Source organism: Desmodus rotundus, chromosome 4 (assembly GCF_022682495.2).
Source record: "Desmodus rotundus isolate HL8 chromosome 4, HLdesRot8A.1, whole genome shotgun sequence".
Classification (NCBI taxonomy): Eukaryota; Metazoa; Chordata; class Mammalia; order Chiroptera; family Phyllostomidae; genus Desmodus; species Desmodus rotundus.
The window spans coordinates 13380977-13399866 of NC_071390.1; the positions used below are offsets into that span (position 1 = coordinate 13380977).

The 18890-nt window shown below is 38.2% G+C and overlaps 1 protein-coding gene across 6 annotated transcripts in view; it reads right to left on the reverse strand.

Moving 5' to 3' along the window:
* Positions 1-18890, reverse strand: part of VTI1A (vesicle transport through interaction with t-SNAREs 1A) — a 341946-nt gene that overhangs the window by 240414 nt on the left and 82642 nt on the right. For all 6 annotated transcript variants that reach the window (XM_024555623.3, XM_045191379.2, XM_024555622.3 and 3 more), the window contains one exon: positions 15200-15284. In XM_024555623.3, the coding sequence (XP_024411391.1) occupies positions 15200-15284 (85 nt within the window). The remainder of the gene's footprint in view (positions 1-15199; positions 15285-18890) is intronic.

Genomic DNA, 18890 nt, shown 5'->3' on the forward strand with positions numbered 1-18890 from the left:
AGCACTGGTGCGAAATACTACTACAAGAATCCTCATTAAAACTCAAATTCCTTATCAAAATGGTTATGTATTTTCAAAAAAAGATGACCACGAATGGGTTGTGAGATTAGTGCCCTGTGCCTGGACTGAATGAAACTACCACTTCCTAAACTGGATTAAAATTGCTCTGCCTCTTTTTAAAGTTATGTCACAACAAGGCCAAAGTGATACTGAATCATTTATGAGGTTTTTAAGAGTTGAAATATCAGAGACATATATGTGCAGAAGTATTGTTCTGACATTTGAATTTCAGGCATAGGCAATTCTGAGACATTTCAAGTTATGCAAAACTTGACATTTCCACGTTAATATACAAAACAATGATGATGTGAAAAGCCACTTCTCTACAATTCTTAAAACTTAAATACTTAATAAAACTTTATAAGCATAGGCCTCTAAACTTCAAACCCACAAAAGAAGTCCCTACCTAAAAGATTTGATGTTTATCCACATACAAAGTACATGCTCAACATGCATCTGTTTGCACTGCTCTTTTTCATTTGTACACGGAAAAAGCAAAAAACGTTTTAATTGCTTTGCAGACTGCTTATTTCCAATTTAACTTGCTTTTCATTTCTCATGGGTGTGTGCGAGAATATTCCTGCCACGAGCCGTAGATTATTTGCGATTATTTCTTGAACGTTAAAAACGATATTGGATAAAATATAATTCAGTATATTCCTCTTTCCTGGACAGCATGAATCTCAGCCAGCTGTAATTTTATGGGAAACTAAAATGAATTAACTCATGAATGACTACCATGTCCAACGATTATCTTCTTAAACACCGAAACTACAATGTTTTGACATTATGATCTCTTGATAGAAACAGTAAAGGCATTTTTTTTTTAAAAAAAGGCTAAAATAAGTAGGGTAATAATGAAAAACGAAATTTATAACATTTTCAAGCTGCAAATTAACAAGCAGATATTGACTTTTCTTTGAGGTCAATAACAGCTCTTATTGATCTAAAAAGTTAATACCCACTATGGTCAATATAAGATCTCAAGGGTCACCAAACCTGGATTCAAACTTCCACTTCCTTTCACATACAAATAGTGCTGAAACGGGTACAACTCTGGTTGGAGAAATCACGAAAACGTCATTACGATGACAAGATAATCCAAACAACGAGGCCAAGGAAGTGAAAAACAGAGAGTTCGAAAATTCTGTTAGAATTTTCAGGGACATTGACCTTCAGACGTAAATCCTAGTAGCATTACACAATTTGGGCAGTTCAATAAGGAGAAACAAAAAAATCGAAAATTATGTTTCCAGTTACAAGGGTTTTGTCTCTTCATGGTATGGACATATGGAAACTCTCTCTCGCTGTGTGTATTCTAAAAATACAGTGTGGAATAATCTTTCAAAATAGATTTTAGGAACTTTTAAATGTAGAGAAAAATTCTTTTTTAAGTTTAAACAGTGTCATTTGGGGAAATTGAAAACAAAAATAATTGTAACAACAACATTCTTACAAAACCACGTCTATCATTATCATACAGTCTTGTAATTTTCTAGACTGAAAAAGTATTGACTATTGATTATCATTCTTCTAATAAGTAAAATGGTCTACTCATTCTTTTTGGTTTTGGATTTTCTTTTTTAATTATTTTATTATTTTATTAAATTCATTAGGGTGACATTGGATGGACCACATGAACATTAGATCCATGTCCCCATATATATCTATTATTTCCTGGAGCCGTAAAACGAGCGATTTATTAACCTAATCCTTTCCATGGCCACATAAGTGTTTATATTGTTCTTTTAGAATTACTGGAAGCACAGAGAGTGAGAGAGGAAAGAAGGAGGAAGCAGATACTCCTAGAACATTCCCTAGTACCAAAACTTGGGCAAGCTGCTTTAAATAGACACTCGTCCTGTTAAAATTACTGGAAGGGCCAAATTATCGACCGTGATTATATAAAAGTTAGAGAGACCACATCTGCAAGAATGACAATATTACACTATGGGCATTCAATAAATATGAAGATATTGTGATTGTAATGTACTTTTTAAAAAATAAACTGGCTTTAGAATACTTTTAGATTTATAGAAAAATTATAATGGTACAGAGAGTTCCCATATACTTAACTACTTAACACTCTTTCCCCTATTTTTAGTATCTTATATTTCTATGGTACATTCATCACAGTTAATGAACCAACAGTGATACTTATTGTGAACTGAAGTTCATATTTTATTCATATTTCCTTAGCTTTTGCATAATGTTCTCAGACACTTTGTCTAATGTTTCAGGATCCCATCCAGGACACCACACTGCAGTCGGTCACTGTGGCTCCTTAGGTTCGTCTTGGCTATGACAGTTTGCAATGTTCTTTAAGCACACAGTTTAGAAATGGTATAAATAAATTTGCTGACTTGTATCTATTGTCAACACTTAGATAAAAACACGTGCAGCAGAATAATCTTTTGTTACAGATCTAAGGAATATAAATTTGAGAAGTGAACAGAGATAAATGTCTGGCAGAGAAGAAAGCAGATGATATTGACTTTTTAATGTGTCCATTAATAGGACATAGATAAGAAAGTTTCACTTGTCATAAATTCTGGAAGATCATGACGACTGACCTGCCCCCGTGTCGTCTGCTCCTCCACCTGTCCCCATTACGTGGTCACTAGCCAGGGCTTTTCAGTGATGGACTGTAATGCAGTGAAATGGGCAAGGAAATAAACAGTATGCCAGACGAGGATACACTGCCCCTCTGCACTGCTTCTCTCTCTTATTTACTGTGAAGCTGAGGCTAGAAAGTGGTTGTTCAGTTGTCACTGTATTTCCCAGACTCCTCATCACATGTTGGTGGCACCATTCGACTAGCTCTTGTCAGTGAAATGTCTTGTACCATCAATGTGTCACTTGCTGCCTATGGGACTTAAAAGGTGGGTGTGTGTTCTTCATTCTGTCTTTGCCTGGCCAGTGCCTAAATGTAGAGGACTCCAAAGCCTCCATGCACGGTGGAACCACAAAGTGGGAGGAGCCTGGATTTCTTTTTATTTAATATATTTTATTGATTATGCTATTACAGTTGTCCCATTTTTTTCCCCCTTATTCTCCTCCACCCGGTACCCCCCTCTCACCCGCCTTCCCCCACCTTAGTTCATGTCCATGGGTCGTACGTGTAAGTTCTTTGGCTTCTCCATGTGCCATTCTGTTCTTTACTCCCCCCCGTCTATTTTGTATCTACCACTTATGTTTCTTATTCCCTGTACCTTTTCCCCCATTCTCCCCTCTCCCCCCTCCCCACTGATAACCCTCCATGTGATCTCCATTTCTGTGATTGTGTTCCTGTTCTAGTTGTTTGCTTAGTTTGTTTTTGTTTTTTAGGTTCAGTTGTTGGTAGTTGTGGGTTTGCTGTCATTTTAGAAACCTGGATTTCGGAATCACCACATGGAAGGCTGTCTGCCCACTAGAACACTTGCAATGAATTGTTGCCAAGAGTGAGGAATGAACTTGACGTCACCCAACTACTGGGGTATTGGGGGTTCATTTGTCACAGGACCCAGTATTATTATGCAAGCAGCAAATGGAAACCAACTTTTACTGAGCGTTCTGATGGACTTAACACGTGTTGGGTATTTTATATAATTTGCCTTATTGAGACAAGCCTCTGCTCAAGTTAAACCCTATAATATTATCAGCAGGTTACAACAACCTCCATATAAAAGACCTGCAAAAATTTTTATATAAAAGAAAGTGAGTACTTGGAAAGGCTACTGAACTTGCCCAAGATCTCCCAGTTATTAGGGGGCAGATCCAAGATCTGAGCCTGGGTACGTGTAGTTACAAAGCTCCAAACACGTTCCATTTTGCTTCACTGTACATGAAAGACAGGTGCCCTGAATTGGTGCTTGGATTAAAAAATAATCTCTATGCATTTTATATGTATAACTTGTCTTTTGATCGTCACAGGACTGCAAATGTTGTAGACGTGTTCTCTCTATTTTTTATGTGGTCGACATGAAGCCCCAATTTTCAAGGGGGGGGGGGTGAGTATGGGACAATTAGTTTGCTTGACTTTGTTAGCATTTTCCAGATCAAGACAATGTTACACGGTGATGCCGAAGAGAAAGATGCACTCCACTTTTGTAGCCCGCTGATAATCTTACAGTGTTAATTTGAGCGGAGTCCAGCAACTCACGGAGGGCACGAAAGAACAGTGGCTCCGTGAGGTTTACAGTTAACAAAGGAGAGAACAGAAAGACGGGCTTGTTCCCACAACAGCATGAATTTAAAGAACTATATGGGGTGCGCATTCTACAGGAAGCCCAAGTAGGAAGAAAAATGAAACGCTGCACCTTGTACACAGCAATAAAAATGAGGGGATTCAATGCAGTAAGAAAACGCACAGCTGGCAGGCAATATCAGTGAGGCAGTAAGATATCTGGCCCATCTTCATGCTTACCTTTAGAGTCACAGCGTTTAAAAAAAAAAAAGGTCTTCTTTTATATTAACAAAGTCACTCCAGTCAATCTCTTTAACCCACCTCCATGAAAAATTTAGATGACTTTGTAAAAGTCCTACACTAACACCAGTGAGAAAAACGGGTCCATGCTTTAAATTGTGCAGCCTTCCTAAGATAGAGTTTTGTTTGTTTGTTTAAACGACAGGCCCTAATCATCAACAGGCCCTCGTAGAGCATCGCACCTTATAGATAATTCACAGATATGCCAACGAGGAAGAGGGAAACCAAAGACCCCGCTTCTTTCAGGGAGCCCAATAAGACTGAAGCGCCGTTCTGGTTGGTGAAAACCGATGGCCCTTGGGGAAGTATTTGGGGGATAAGGGTACTCAGTCTCAACAAAGAATTTCCATTTTAAGTACACTAACTTATTGATTGATGCAAAGACATAACAGATGTGTACAATGTTATTTCTAATATAAGCATTATTTTCAGTACATGCTACAAAGTTAAAATTTACCAACGTTTGTCATTTAAAGCATTAAAAGTGTCCACAATGTATTAAATAAAAATAATTACACATCTGACTATTAAAATAGATTACTTGGGGGGAGGTTACTGTGAAATAATAAAAAATTGAGGAAATGTGTTTTTAAAATGAATGTTTTCACTTTCAAGTATACTGCACTAAGGTGAACATTAGCTGGACCACAGGACACACTCTAGAAATCCTCACAAGCCCTGTACTGGCCCTAGAGCCTAACGCTGCTCATGCTTTACCCACTTCCCCTTCCTACCCCTCTGTTTACTCCAGAAGGCCCATCCCTTCTGAGTTGTTCCCTAATACAGTGAAATAGACTTAATTACTTCCTTCACTCTGCTTCCAAAACACTAATTAAATTTATTATGGGGGATTTACTGATATTTATTTCCCTAATCGATATTTTTCCAAGATACTCCATTCTATTAAGGGAACATATTCTAAGTGCCTAGGGCAGGGACAGGATCTGTTCCTTCCTAAATTACATAAAATCTATTAACCCACTGAGGTGTGTTGACTATCTCCCTTCCCTGACTTCCAAATGCAAAGCTTGATAATCATATTAATTTAAGGCACCATTTTTCTTGCTCTTTTAGAGATCAACTTAGCCCAATCCAGGTCTAATTTCTTAGGGGTCAATATTTATTTTCTGAGTCAGTGTTAAGGCTCCATTGTGCTCTATTCGAGTGCCACGTGTTGCAAACAGCACTGACAGTGGAAATGAAGAAAATTAGCTCCATTTGAAGGTATGTTTTATGTTGACATAAATACCAACCTTTTAATGTGGACCAGGACCTTTCTTAGACAATTGATTGTGATGAGACCACCAACAAGGAGGATAATGGCCGGATTATGCAACAACAAGCTTATTTTTCCTCCAAAGGGACCATCTTGGAAAACCTTCTTGTCTGGCTGTAGGGTAGGTTCTTCCTCTCTTTAAATAAACAGATATTTATTTAACGATGACTTAGAGCTTATATCTCAAGATGCAAAGGGCAACACTGTGCCCTACATGAATGGTGACCCACCATGACAGTCTCTTTGATAACGACTTTACTAGGAAAAACATATTCTTCAATAAAAATTTATTTTTTTTAATGTTGACTTTGTTCTCTTAGAGCAACGTTGGAAAACACTGCAGCCCAACAGGACATTCAGACGAAAGCTTCAAATGTAGAGCACACACAAAAAGCCATTTTTAAAGCTCATGTCCATCAACTTTTCCACTTGATATAAGTCGTACACAAAGTCTTAGTCCAACGAACTCATGCTGTGAAAATTCTGTAGTACCCACCTCAGAAAACACTGTTAAATACATAAACACTGCTGCAAAGAAAACTTCTGGGCAATAGAAATCAGAGTCAAAGGGAAAATAAACCTGATTTAAAAAATTCCCAAGGAAAGTTATATAAGCACAGTGCAACAAGGTCATAAGCTTAACCGTCCCTCACGGTAATGTCTGAAAGTAAATTGGCATTCTAGCAATCTGCTGTGGTCGACGTTCTTTTTCTCAACTCACAGAAATACAACAGAATAAGAATGGCTTCACGTGTATCTTACAAACCTATTGGAAAAGCGATAGGCATTATGGGGTAAGACACCTTTAAAAATGAGTATAATACTTTCTAATGGATTAAAAATGAAACCTATGGATTCACTTGGACCACCTAAGGAGAAGGTTCCCCAAATAGGGTTTAAATGACATCCTTTTCCTACCACTGTGAAGCACGCCAATATCTCAGAGAACCTCGCAAATTTAAGCGCAACTTGAAAATCATCTTTAAGAGTTTCACCCAAAGGACAACCTCCTCTGTTCTTTCCAGAGAAGAACCGTGGCTTTTTGAGATGTAAGACTTAACTAGGGTTGTAATTATAAAGTAAGTGATAACTACACATTAAAAATTATTAATTTACCTCTGGGTAGACTTTTTAAAACTCACAGAACATGATCAGGTAATTCTCAGTATCAAGAAAATGCACATTCAAGCAGAGCTACCTTTGATTCTGAAAGCATAACCACACAGTCCACCACTCAAAATAACAGGGAAACATTTTCTAAAGATAACTTTTCTGTTAAAAAGTTTAATATTTTGGTAGAAAGATACTTTCTCTAAAATACATATGCTTGGATAAAAATAGTTAAAATCAAGCCAATTGTATAATCTCCATTTCTATTTGTTATTGCTGAAATACTGTGGTCATGTCATATATTGAAATTCCAACTTGTGCCTCAACAAAATCACTGAAGTCAAAAATTTGACGCATTTACAGACCCAACATTCTATACTCAGATAACCCAGGACTGGGACATCTTGTCCTAGCTCTGCATCCCGGAAGCACCCGACACTCAGTAAAGCTTGTTGAATAAGTGAAGTACAATATTTGCCTTCTTTCATATAATGCACACCACTCCTACTAATATTACAAGATCAGAAAGTTACTCTTCTACCAACTGATAGCAGCTTTAAGAGCAAGATACATATAGGAAATACTTTTTGGGTCTATTTTCACAGTAGACTTATAAATGACTTATCGGTAAGTGGAGTGAAAAGAAAAAAACTTCCTCCTATTTATCCAGTAGATATTAGCTCAGTTCCAAGCAAACTTAAAACTTTGAAAATAGTCTTATGCATTAGTCTCTATATTGTGCTTTGTTTTTACCCATTCATCTTGTTTGTACATGATAAATTCATACATGTAAGGACTTGTACTTTGGAGCCAAATTTTTACATTGTATACAGTGAACACTCTCATATTTCTTGAGAGGAGAATAAAGGGGAAAGGGAAGAAGGAGAAGAAGAGGATAAAAACCATGCAGTGGACGAACAAGTGCTGGCGAGGTTGTGGAGAAAAGGGAACCCTAGTGCACTATTGGTGGGAATGCAGACTGGTGCAGCCACTGTGGAAAGCAGCGTGGAATTTCCTCAGAAAACTAAAAATGGAACTGCCTTTTGGTCCCAACAATTCCACTACTGGGATTTTACCCTAAGAATCCTGAAACAGCAGTTCAAAAGAACCTATGCGCCCCAATGTTCATAGCAGCACAATCTACAATAGCCAAGGTTGGAAGCAACCTAAGCACCCACCAGTAATTGAGTGGATCAAAAAACTATGGTACATTTACATAATGGAATACTGAGCAGCAGAAAGAAAGAAGGAGCTCCTACCCTTCACGACAGCATGGATGGAACTGGAGAGCATTGTGCTAAGTGAAATAAGCCAGGCGGTGAAAGAGAAATACCACATGATCTCACCTATAAGTGGAACCTAATCAACAAAACAAACAAGCAAGCAAAGTATAACCAGAGACACTGAAATTAAGAACAAACGGACAGTAACCAGAGGGGAGGTGGGAGATGACAATGGGGGTAAAAGGGGAAAAGAACCTTCAAGGAACTTGAACCTTCAAGGAACAATTATGAAGGACACATGGACAAAACCAAAGAAGAGGCAGGATCGAGGGTGGGAGGTGGGGATGGTTGGGGTGGGGGGTAGTAGTGGGAGGAAAATGGAGACAATTGTACCTGAACAACAATAAGAAAAAAAAGAGAGAGAGAAAAAAATAATGCAGTGGAGGCACAAGAGACAGAAAAATGTTAGTAGCCATGGAAGAAACTCCTGAAATGATAAAGAAAATGACTGGCTTTGTCTCAATAGGTACTTCCAAAACTGATTAAAATTTCTAAATTAGCTCTATAGTGAGTTGCTTCAAACAATAATAAGGTGAGTTGAAAGACAGTATCAAGAACCAAAAGACAGAATGTGATAAAGCTGCAGCATCGTCCTCTTATGCTCCATAATCCCCACATAACCCCATGAAAGGGTCAGCAAAGCCCCATCAGCGGTTCAGCCAAGTCTTTCAGACAATTAGCGATACAGAGGAAGTCACCTCATATTGTAAAAGTATGTGTTCAGATTCTTCAAAAAGTTCTGAACATGAACACATTTGCTTAATTTTTAAAAATGTAAGCTGATACCACTAATGATTGCCTTTCCTGTGAAGAAATAGGCAAAACAGAAACATAAATAGTGGTGTACATAAATTATCTCATTCTTATGAAAATTCTATATTTCTAAGAATTGTTTGTTTTCCAGAAGAGAAAAAGTACACCATATGTTTCTCTGGCTATTAGGTCAAGTGAATTCAAATATTGATGATGTAGTCATAAAAGGCAAAAATAATCTGAACACGGCATATAACATTGGCCCGTGGAAGTATATTCCTAATACGGTGAATGTCTGCAACTTAAAATTAGGTAACTATAATATAGTACTGAAACACTGAAATTAAAGTAAAATCCATATATTTTTATTTTTTAAAATATTTTTTAAAGGGTACAAACTTTGGTAAAGCCTTTCAGCTCTTAAGACAAGTCAGATCTGAGGATCTAACGTAAGCACGGTGGCTGCAGTTGATAACACTGGGGTACGTAATGGAGATCTGCCGGGCGAGCAGAGCTTAAGTGCTTTCTCACACGCACAGTGGAGGAGGGAGGAGGCGAGGGGAGAGGGGGAGAGGGGAAGGGAGGGGAGGTAAAGGAGACTGTACTACCATAAACCTGGTTTCAAGCCCAGATTTCCAATCACCAATTTCTATTACCACCAGCCTGATGGACTAGCTGTTGTCCTTGCAAAGCTATACCAAGTAGAAGGACTAACAAGTTTCCATTTGTTTGGGGATATCCTTCAGGAAGAATCTTTGGGATCTCATGCCAATTGTTAAGAAAACTAATGATAAAATTCAAGCTCCTCGCTCTGGAATGCCTTTTAAAATGGCTTAAAATAATTTATTCTGAACCTTCGTCTCAACTGGTAAAAGGATCGAATCTTGGACTACTATGATAGGTTTCCTACCACGTCCCCCATCCGCACTCCTTTGCCACTCCGCCCCACAATACCTGTCCTCCACAACAGGGCACCGCCTGCCCTCCACCGGCATCACACCCACTTCAGAGTCCAATTCGGACTATTTCCCACGCCCTGGGGCACCACACAACCTGCGCCCTACCCGGCTCTGATATAATTGTGTGCTGTTCCCCCTTGTTCACTTGACTCCAGCCATCCTGGTGTTCTTTCTGTTTCCTGAGAACCTCACAACGGCTTCTCATTTCACAGCCCTTGTTCTCGCTCTTCCCTTCTGGGATCGCCTGTCCAAAATTGGCCTATTGATGGCATGTTTGTACAATTCAAGACTCAGTTGATAAGTCACCTCACTGGGAAGTCTTTCCTGACCAGCCAGCCTAAGATAACCTTCATCAGTTACTCTTTAATAGTGTGCTTCACTTTTACCAGTGTCTGAAATGATCTAGTCACCTATTTATTAATTTTGAAAAATGTCTCATCCTGCATCGCCTCCCCCACCCTGGCCGCTGCCACCCTCATATGTAAGCTGCCGAAGAAACAGGGGCCCCTGGCTGTCCTGTTTACTATTGTATTGTCAGAACATGGCACAGAGTATTCAATGGTTCATTTTTGAATAAATTACATGAAAAGGAAATTAATACATATAAGAACATGACATATTTTGACTATAACAGATGACTTTGGAAAATCTAGGTATGCGGGACCCATTCATTTTTCAGTGTGGCCTGAGGGTTAAGAGCATGGAATCAGATGGTCTGGCTGTACTAGCTCCTAGCTTGATTTTAAGTGTGGGCAAATCAATCTCTCTGTACCTTATTTTCTCATCCATAAAACAAGACACAAGTAATTACTGGCTAGGGTTGTGGTGAGGATTACAGAGATTATGAATGTAGATTACTGAGAACAGTGTGTGGCCCATATTACACATTCAACAAACATTGTATTATTTCTACATATGTCTGTCTGATCACTAGTCCATGGCTGGGAACCTGCAGGGACCTGGGTGAAGGATGGGGCACCTTTTCTCCATGGCAGGAAGGCTGGCAGAAGTAGCACCCTGCTGCAGAGATCACTGACCACATGGAACATCAGAGCCAGGTGGCCTGAGGTGACCATCGAGAGAAGGGGTGCCGACTCATAAGGCTCGGGTACTCAGGGACGGTAGGAGCAAGGTTGGTGTATGGTGCAGATCACTATTTGGAGACATGAGGCCACTGACTGCAGACAAATGCCGCGTGGTTCCAGAGATGTACTGCCAAGTGCACTGGGCCCACTTAGGGTTATAGGGTAGGACAGTCACGAGTGTTTTAAACTGCCTGTTTATATATTGAAAGGAGAGAGTGAGCCTCACATTTCTGCCCTTGCGTAATTTCTCTTTCAGCCTGTATCTTTTATTAATCATAAAGCTTCCATAAATTCTGTTCCTACCGTCAGCCTGAGATTGTTACTTCAGAGAAAAATAATCATAATTACAGAATAAAAGGCAGATGACTTAGAGTTTTAAATAGCAAGTCCTTGACCTCAAACAAAATAGATATCTCCACACAGCTAAGAGGCATAATTATTAGTAATGACTAATAAAAAGAAGAGTCGTTTTTTAGTCACAGATTCTAGGACAAGAACTAAGTAAGAAACACCAAACTGGATCCAGCCAGCGACTCACACTATCGGCACAGTATTTGGTCTTTGGTGGTCATGCCCAAGAAAGTTTGGTTAATGAGTCTGGTAGATGTCCCCCTCAACGTCAGCCATTGAAATGTCCCAGCGTCAGCTCTTTTGCTTGTCATATATTCTTCCATGCATCCCTTTTTTTCTAAATGGAACTCTTCAATTAACTTGTAACTCCATCAGTGTTCTCAAACAGGAAGAGAACCAGGAAAGAAACGCAGTTGGTACTGAACTCAATATATATCAAGGTGTAAACGGCACTTAAAGATGACCATGTACTTTTTCTCAGACCACGTGGATCCTAGACATGCATCCCTCTACTGAAGAGCCGTTCTTAGGGAGAAAATAATGGCCAATTCAACAAAACAACTTTTAAAAATGTCAGAAATGACTCGACAATTTTAGAAGATGAATTTCATTATTTGCTTGAAAGATACTAGTGGCCAAAGTAATATGCTTTCTATTCTTCTCTACACATAATTGATTTTATATACTAATCAAATTTTCTTTTATGATGTTTGCCAAGAACTGTCATCAATTTAATGAACAAAGAAGTTTAAAGATTTTTGTTGAAATATTTTGTCAATAATTTTGAAAAATAACCACTTTTGGCTCATGGTAATATGTAAAAATGATGACTTTTACAGCACCCTCTTTATTGTCTAAACACTTGAATATATGTGACCTCATTTTACTTTATAACAGCTGTGTGGGATATATAGAATCTGCTGCCAGGATTAAATTTTGTAAATAAAAGAACATGTCCAGATAGGCTGAGTGATTCCTCAAAGTCACACAGCTGATTAATGACAAGGTCAGGTAATGGGGTTGATCTATCTTTCTTCAATAGTTCATAGATTTGTGGGCAAATAAAATTTCAGAAAAACATTCCAAGAGGCTCAAATTAGGATTGCCAATTTTGATATTTTTCCAGGTAGAGAAAAAAACAAACAAACTTCTAACTACTGTTTCTATCTCTTATCATAAAACTCTCCTTTCTTTTATTACCCCAAAATAGAAAAAAACATGATCTTGCAAAAGGTAGTCCTTTAAATTAATAAAATTTGCTTTATGAGAAAGTCACTACTTTCGACCTTTTTTAAAATCTCATTTTGCTATGGATTGGTGAAAACTTACTGTGGTCTAGAACTAGTTCTCAGACCAAAATGTGGAATCCATTTCTCTCTTTTGGGCTGTTTCAAAAGTCATACTAACTCTTCCACATCTTCTCCTTCTTGCATTTCATTGTCTTTAAGAAAAAGCAACCAAAAGCACTAAAAGCTTTTCCTTTTGAATGATGCTATTCTTCTGCTACTCTCACGAGATGATTATTACCATAAATTCACATCATAATCCAAAGGCAGAGCTGTTGACTGACCAGATGCGACCAGCTGACATTTCCCCCTCCCCTGCAAAGGTGTTTTGCCTGCTTTCTTGTTTCTCAACCCACTTTTCAAACTCATCCGGGAATTATTAGGATGACTTCTGTCTGGCAGAGGCCGTGTATGTGTCACATCTGTCTTCACCTCCACAAAGCCCACCCTTACTCTTTGCAGACTTGTTTTTATAGTCTGTAAGAAGTTCCCAAGTCTTATATGACAAACAACTATCTAATTTTATAAAACTTTATAGTTCATTTACCATTAGTAGTTAATGGTAGTTAACCTACCATTAAAAAGTCCAAGGAGACTGAGGTTGATTTTTGGGCCACTCTACACTTTCCAGGTTTACTGTATAGATAGTTTGACATGGGTATTATATTTTAGCACACATAAAAATTATCAAATCCCACTCAATCTTATACCCTTGACCAATACATGACTCCCCAGTATCTGTGGACATCTTTGATGACTTCCTTCAGCTTTAGGAGGGAATGGCATGCATGATGGGGTGAGAGAGAAAAGGCAGCCCAATCAGAGATAGTGTCACAGTGAGAATACCCTCAGCTCAAGCCAGTCCCACATGTAAAGAGGCTCGCCAATGGGTGGCTTTATCAAAGAAGGTTCCTTGATGACGATTATGTTCAACAAGTATAGTGTTACATTCCTCATGGATGTCAAAGTAACACTTTTTAAAAGCTTATTTGATCTATACCAATTTTAATCACAATGAAATATTTTCTATGCAGTAAAGATAAATGCCTGTTATCATCAAATGGCCAACACACTCATAATAATATTTATATTTGTATAATGTTTTATAGTGTGTAAAACATTTTCATATATGCCATCATTTCTTAGGAAGATTCAGAGCCAGGCAGTATTATTTCCATTTTGTTGAAAAAGACACTGAGACTCTAAGAGGTTATGTGATTTGCTCAAGGTCCCACAAAAAGAGCTGGAGCCTGAGCCTGGTCCTTCGACTTCAAGTTCAGAGCTCTTTGCTTTATCCACATTCTTCACAGCACAGTTACTTCTAAAGTTGAGCCCAAGGATAGAAAAAGCAAACAAAAGTTGGCTTTTTCCCCCCAATCAGTGCTGAAAGCCAATGTATCAATAACTTCAGAAAGAAGGGCTGCCTGTACTACTACAAAATCTGGAAGGTTTATGGTCTCCTATAGTTTTCCAACCATTACTACCAATGCCATCTGCGTTCTTCCTATTCAGTCTCTGAGCATCATTCCCATAAGCCAGCCAACACAGAACAGTCATGCACCCGGGACAAGAAAAAACACTGGCCATTCACAGCAGAAATTACTTGGAATCATTTTTATTATACCTGTTCTTCCAAAATAAACATTTTTTATTTAAAAAAATTTTTTTTTAAAATGATGGAAATGTTAACTGTATATTTTTGTGGTTTACATACTGCACAAGAACTATCCGAAAATATGTTAAAACAGATGGTACCTAATTATACTTTGCAAAACAAAACAAAAAAGAAAGCTAAGTAACAAAAAGCTGATGACTACAAAGGGGTCCATGGATGCTTATTTACGATGTGAAAACAAATAGTCATTGCACAAAACATTTATAATTAAAAAGCTTGTCTATTTTAAGTAGATGAGTCTTAGAAGTCAAATTAGGGTTGTGTTTTCTGAAAAGAATAACTAGTGTTAATTCAAACCAAAAGTTTGAACAGTATTAACTAATGCTAATAAAATCATCGTGTATATTAGTCTTGCTGTTTACTGTGACTTTTTTTCCTTAAGATCTGCTTATAGGCTCTGTTGGTGATTTTTAAAAAGTACAGGATTATTAGGAATCATTTCTAACACCAGGATCAATCAGCAAGGTAAACTAGGGATTTTTACTGCTTTGCACCTAGTCCACATCATTTAGACTGATGCAAATGTTAATTTCTACGTACGTGAATAAACATAACGAAGCAAACAACCGGAGACCGCGCCGGATGCCAGCAACCATTGCGGGTGGGTAAACTGACAACATGGAACTGCATATTAAGACAAATGTAGAATTTAGACAAAGTATTCCACCGCTTTGCAGATATATACTTTTAAACCTCAGGAACTGTTTTCAGTAGATGTCATGCCTTTTAACTTGAAAAAAGATAAGCACAAATAAGCTCCCAATTGTCTCCCCAATATGTAAACCACATCTCGGGCTGCTGTCTCTGCTGCTCCTTTGAAGTTACCCTGAAATGTCATGTGTTGTGAGGACTGCTGTGCATAAGCAAGACAATTTGCTCACTCTCAGAATTCTTACCGGTTTCCACTGCTATTTGGTATCCAGCCTCTAGTCTCCGAGATGACCTTTCCAGCCTCTCTGTGTTATCAAGCAGATGTGCCCTCTGAAAAATAAAAAGGGGAAAAAATCAGACGGCCGTCTACAAGGTTCTTTTTTTGCCTTTAAAAAAATAATGCTTTTGTATGCCCTAACATTTGGGAGGGGGACGGCAGTCAAAACCCATTAGAAATAATTTTTAGCAAATCTTCCATTATTATAAGATCCTCTACAATAGACAGATTTCCAATCACTCAGTTGTGTATGGACCATCTGCTTTTTTTGTTTTAAAAGGCAGGCTTGTGTTGTATGTAGCCACAGTAAATCTTACTCCAAAACACTGAAAAATGTACTAAGACCAGAGCTAACTGGATCTTTCCTGTTTCAGGAGAGGCCAATGCATGAGTATTTGCATAGATCTGTGACCCTTATTTTATATATATTTTGTATAAATGCAATCATTTAAAACACTCATTTGCTCCTTTAACTTCTGCAGACTGTAATTTTTAAACAGGAACTTTATTTTTAAAGAGAATGTCCCTCTATTTTGGATGTGCGGCAAGATGCCACATAGAGCAACATAAGCTACTAACACAGAATACTAAACAGCAGTTCTAGTTTAAGACAACTCGGGGCAACCACCAGGAAACAAGAGATCCGTGTTTCTCCATGCACACAGATGTGCAGAATTGTGAATTTGTGCACTAGATTGACGGTAAACTCGACACAGAGTGTTTTAGACTGTGAACTATTAACACAATAATTATATGCACTCTTTTATATTATATCTGATTGGCCGATTAGAGGATCTTCCCCCAAATCTCAGCTTCTAAACTTTCATTTCTACATTGAGGTATTTTTTTTTTTTTAAACCGTGATTCTACACTAGAACTATTCAGGTTGACAACCAGATTTGTAAGCTATTCACTGCTGTGAATGGGTAAGAATATGTTCATGCATATGTGAATGTGTGTGGAGCGACACATATGTCTGGACACTCAGAAATGTATGACTGCGCACATGTGTATATTTGTGTGTGTACATGCATACATGTATTCGTACCAGTTAGCAGCTTACCCTCTCAAACCAGTTTCGGTATTGGGTCAAAAAGAAAGAAATATTGCAACCACAACTCCTATAACTTTGTGTTGTTGACAGATGTCACTTAAAATAGAAGAAATGCTCCCTAATAATAATAAAAAAAGGAGGTGCCATCCATATTATCTGAGTGGCTGTCGAGTGAAACGATCTACCTTGCTCTAATGAGCCCCCATGGATCTTGGAGATGCAAGCTGTATTGACATGCACACTTAAGCTAATACACCTAGACCAGTGCCTCCAAGCTCTAGCAGCCAGGGATGCTGACAGAATATCTCGCTTCCATCTTCAAAGAAAGGAAGTGATTAGTATGTTATCATTACCATTCAAAACGTGATTTCCTTATTCCCTCCCGGCATAGGTGACACATCTGAGATGCGGCCAGACGTTGGAGGCAGCTAAAGCCACATCAAAGCTTTCCTTGAAATTTTTTTTGGGGGGGAAGGGTAGGGGAAGGCGGGGGTAAGAATCATTAAAACAATGCATTTAGAACAGAGAGACAGGACCTGATGTGAAGGTCAGGAAAGCTGCAACAACAGTCTATAATAATTAATAGAGTCATCTAATATACAGTAGAGAAATTAAGGAAAACTGCCCCTCCCTCTGCAAAAAAAAAAAAAAATCCTAAACTAAATAAATAAAAGGGAGGAAAGAAGGAAAGCTTATATTATGGAACTGCAAAATCACTAAAGGCTGTGACTGAGAAAAAGAAAAGCAAGGGGAGCTCTGTGTGTTTGGCATTAATGACTGTTTTTAAATAAAATTAAACATTTTACTTAGCTTGTCAAAATAGCTTTGTCACTCCTAATTCTCACTACATGCAGGTTTTGGGGAATAGGATTACTCTTCCCTTTTTGAAGATTGTTTTCTCCCTTAACAAAGGACAATTTCAAGTTAGTGATTCTGTAAAAAGATAGCAGATTTGCGAAATCAGGAGTAATCTGAATTTTAATCCAGAATAACAAGACAAAGATTTTTAGTTCATTTTGCTATTGGATGAATTCCCTAAATTAAAAGAAAACATTTAGCTATTGCAGATTTTTAAAAAGTCTAAGATCAATACTGGAAATTGACAGTCTAATTAGATGATTATATATAACGTAGAAACAAAGCATTTAAATGCAGAATGATTTCTGGGATTCCATAAAAGGGAGCTAACTTAGATTATCTATGTTTGGCTATGGTGGGGAGTGAATTTCTAAAAGAACTTTTTTTTAAAAAAAAGATTCCTAAACAATAGAAGTCAGTCCTCCTCGGGACAGTTCTGTTTTATCAGATTAAATGTGTACACAGAGGACTCTCAGTTTACCCGCAGCTCTCCAGCAGGACCTCACTTTGTATCTCGGAGCCCCTTCACTTAAGTCAAGCTAAAAACAAGTTCTTGTAACAGCTGTGCTATTTACATTGTTCCCTTGGCTGTGCTTTGCCCTGGTCTCTGAAAATGAAAGGAAATACACTACAGTAGCAGCTGATGCTTTCAACTTGCCCCCCACACTCCATCCCAAACTCATTCTCTCACCCTATTCTCAGCCCTTTTCAAAGCAGGTAAGTAAAGCTGTGCAGGAGCTCAGATGGAGCTTAACTTGTGTAAGGAGCTGTGCAATGCGGAGGGATGGAGATGCACATTGAAACCGACAGCCAGGCACTGCCAACACCAGGTCAGATCCCAGTGCACTACCAGCCAGCCTCCAAGCACGCCCAGTCTACAGAACTGAGCCAGAAAAGAGAGTCACAAAGAAGGGATGGGGGCATATGTTGCTTCTGAACACAACAAAACGTCCTATTTTGGAGGAGAGGAGTGCCTGTTTTCTTGGGATAGGTACAAGAAGGAAATCTGGGGTACAGTCAGTTTGTTTCCTATTAGATTCCTGGCTGAGAAACAATCACTTCTGAGTAAACCATGTACCAATGCACTGTCATCACCATCATCTACTCTATAAACATCAGTGCTACATCCATTTCAAAGACTGTTGAAAGACTATTTCAGAGTATATTAGTCTATTAATTGGGTGATATAATTCTTCCAAGTACAATTCCATTACAGGTTACAGTTTTGGAAACATGCATTCCAGAAGCATAACTGATGAAATTGTTGCTAAAGGCAGCATAAAAAGAGTCAAGCCATAAAATAACGATTCAACATATTTTGAAAGAAATGCAGACTTTATATTTGCAGCTTTTAAAATTAAGATTGCTAAATCCATACAACTCAGCTTAACAACAACAAAACGTCTTCTGTCAAAAATGCCAATTGTAATAAGGCACACGCTTGTATTAATTATATTCATTGACAAATTCAGGGGTCAGAGCTTCATGTAGTTTCTTCACATGGAAGTTTTTCAAATCTCTTATTAGTTCCAATAACATCTGAAAATTCAGATTCTTCACTTAAGCATGGACATATGCAAATATGTACAAGCAGATATTGTGTCTTGCAAAAGAAGAAAAAGAAAAAACCATGGATGCATCCCCCCCCCCCTCAGGAATAATCTTATGTATCAGAACTGCAATTGATTATATTCATTTAGTGTATACACCTGCTTCCATGTAGAGAAGATAAACAGACCAACAAACA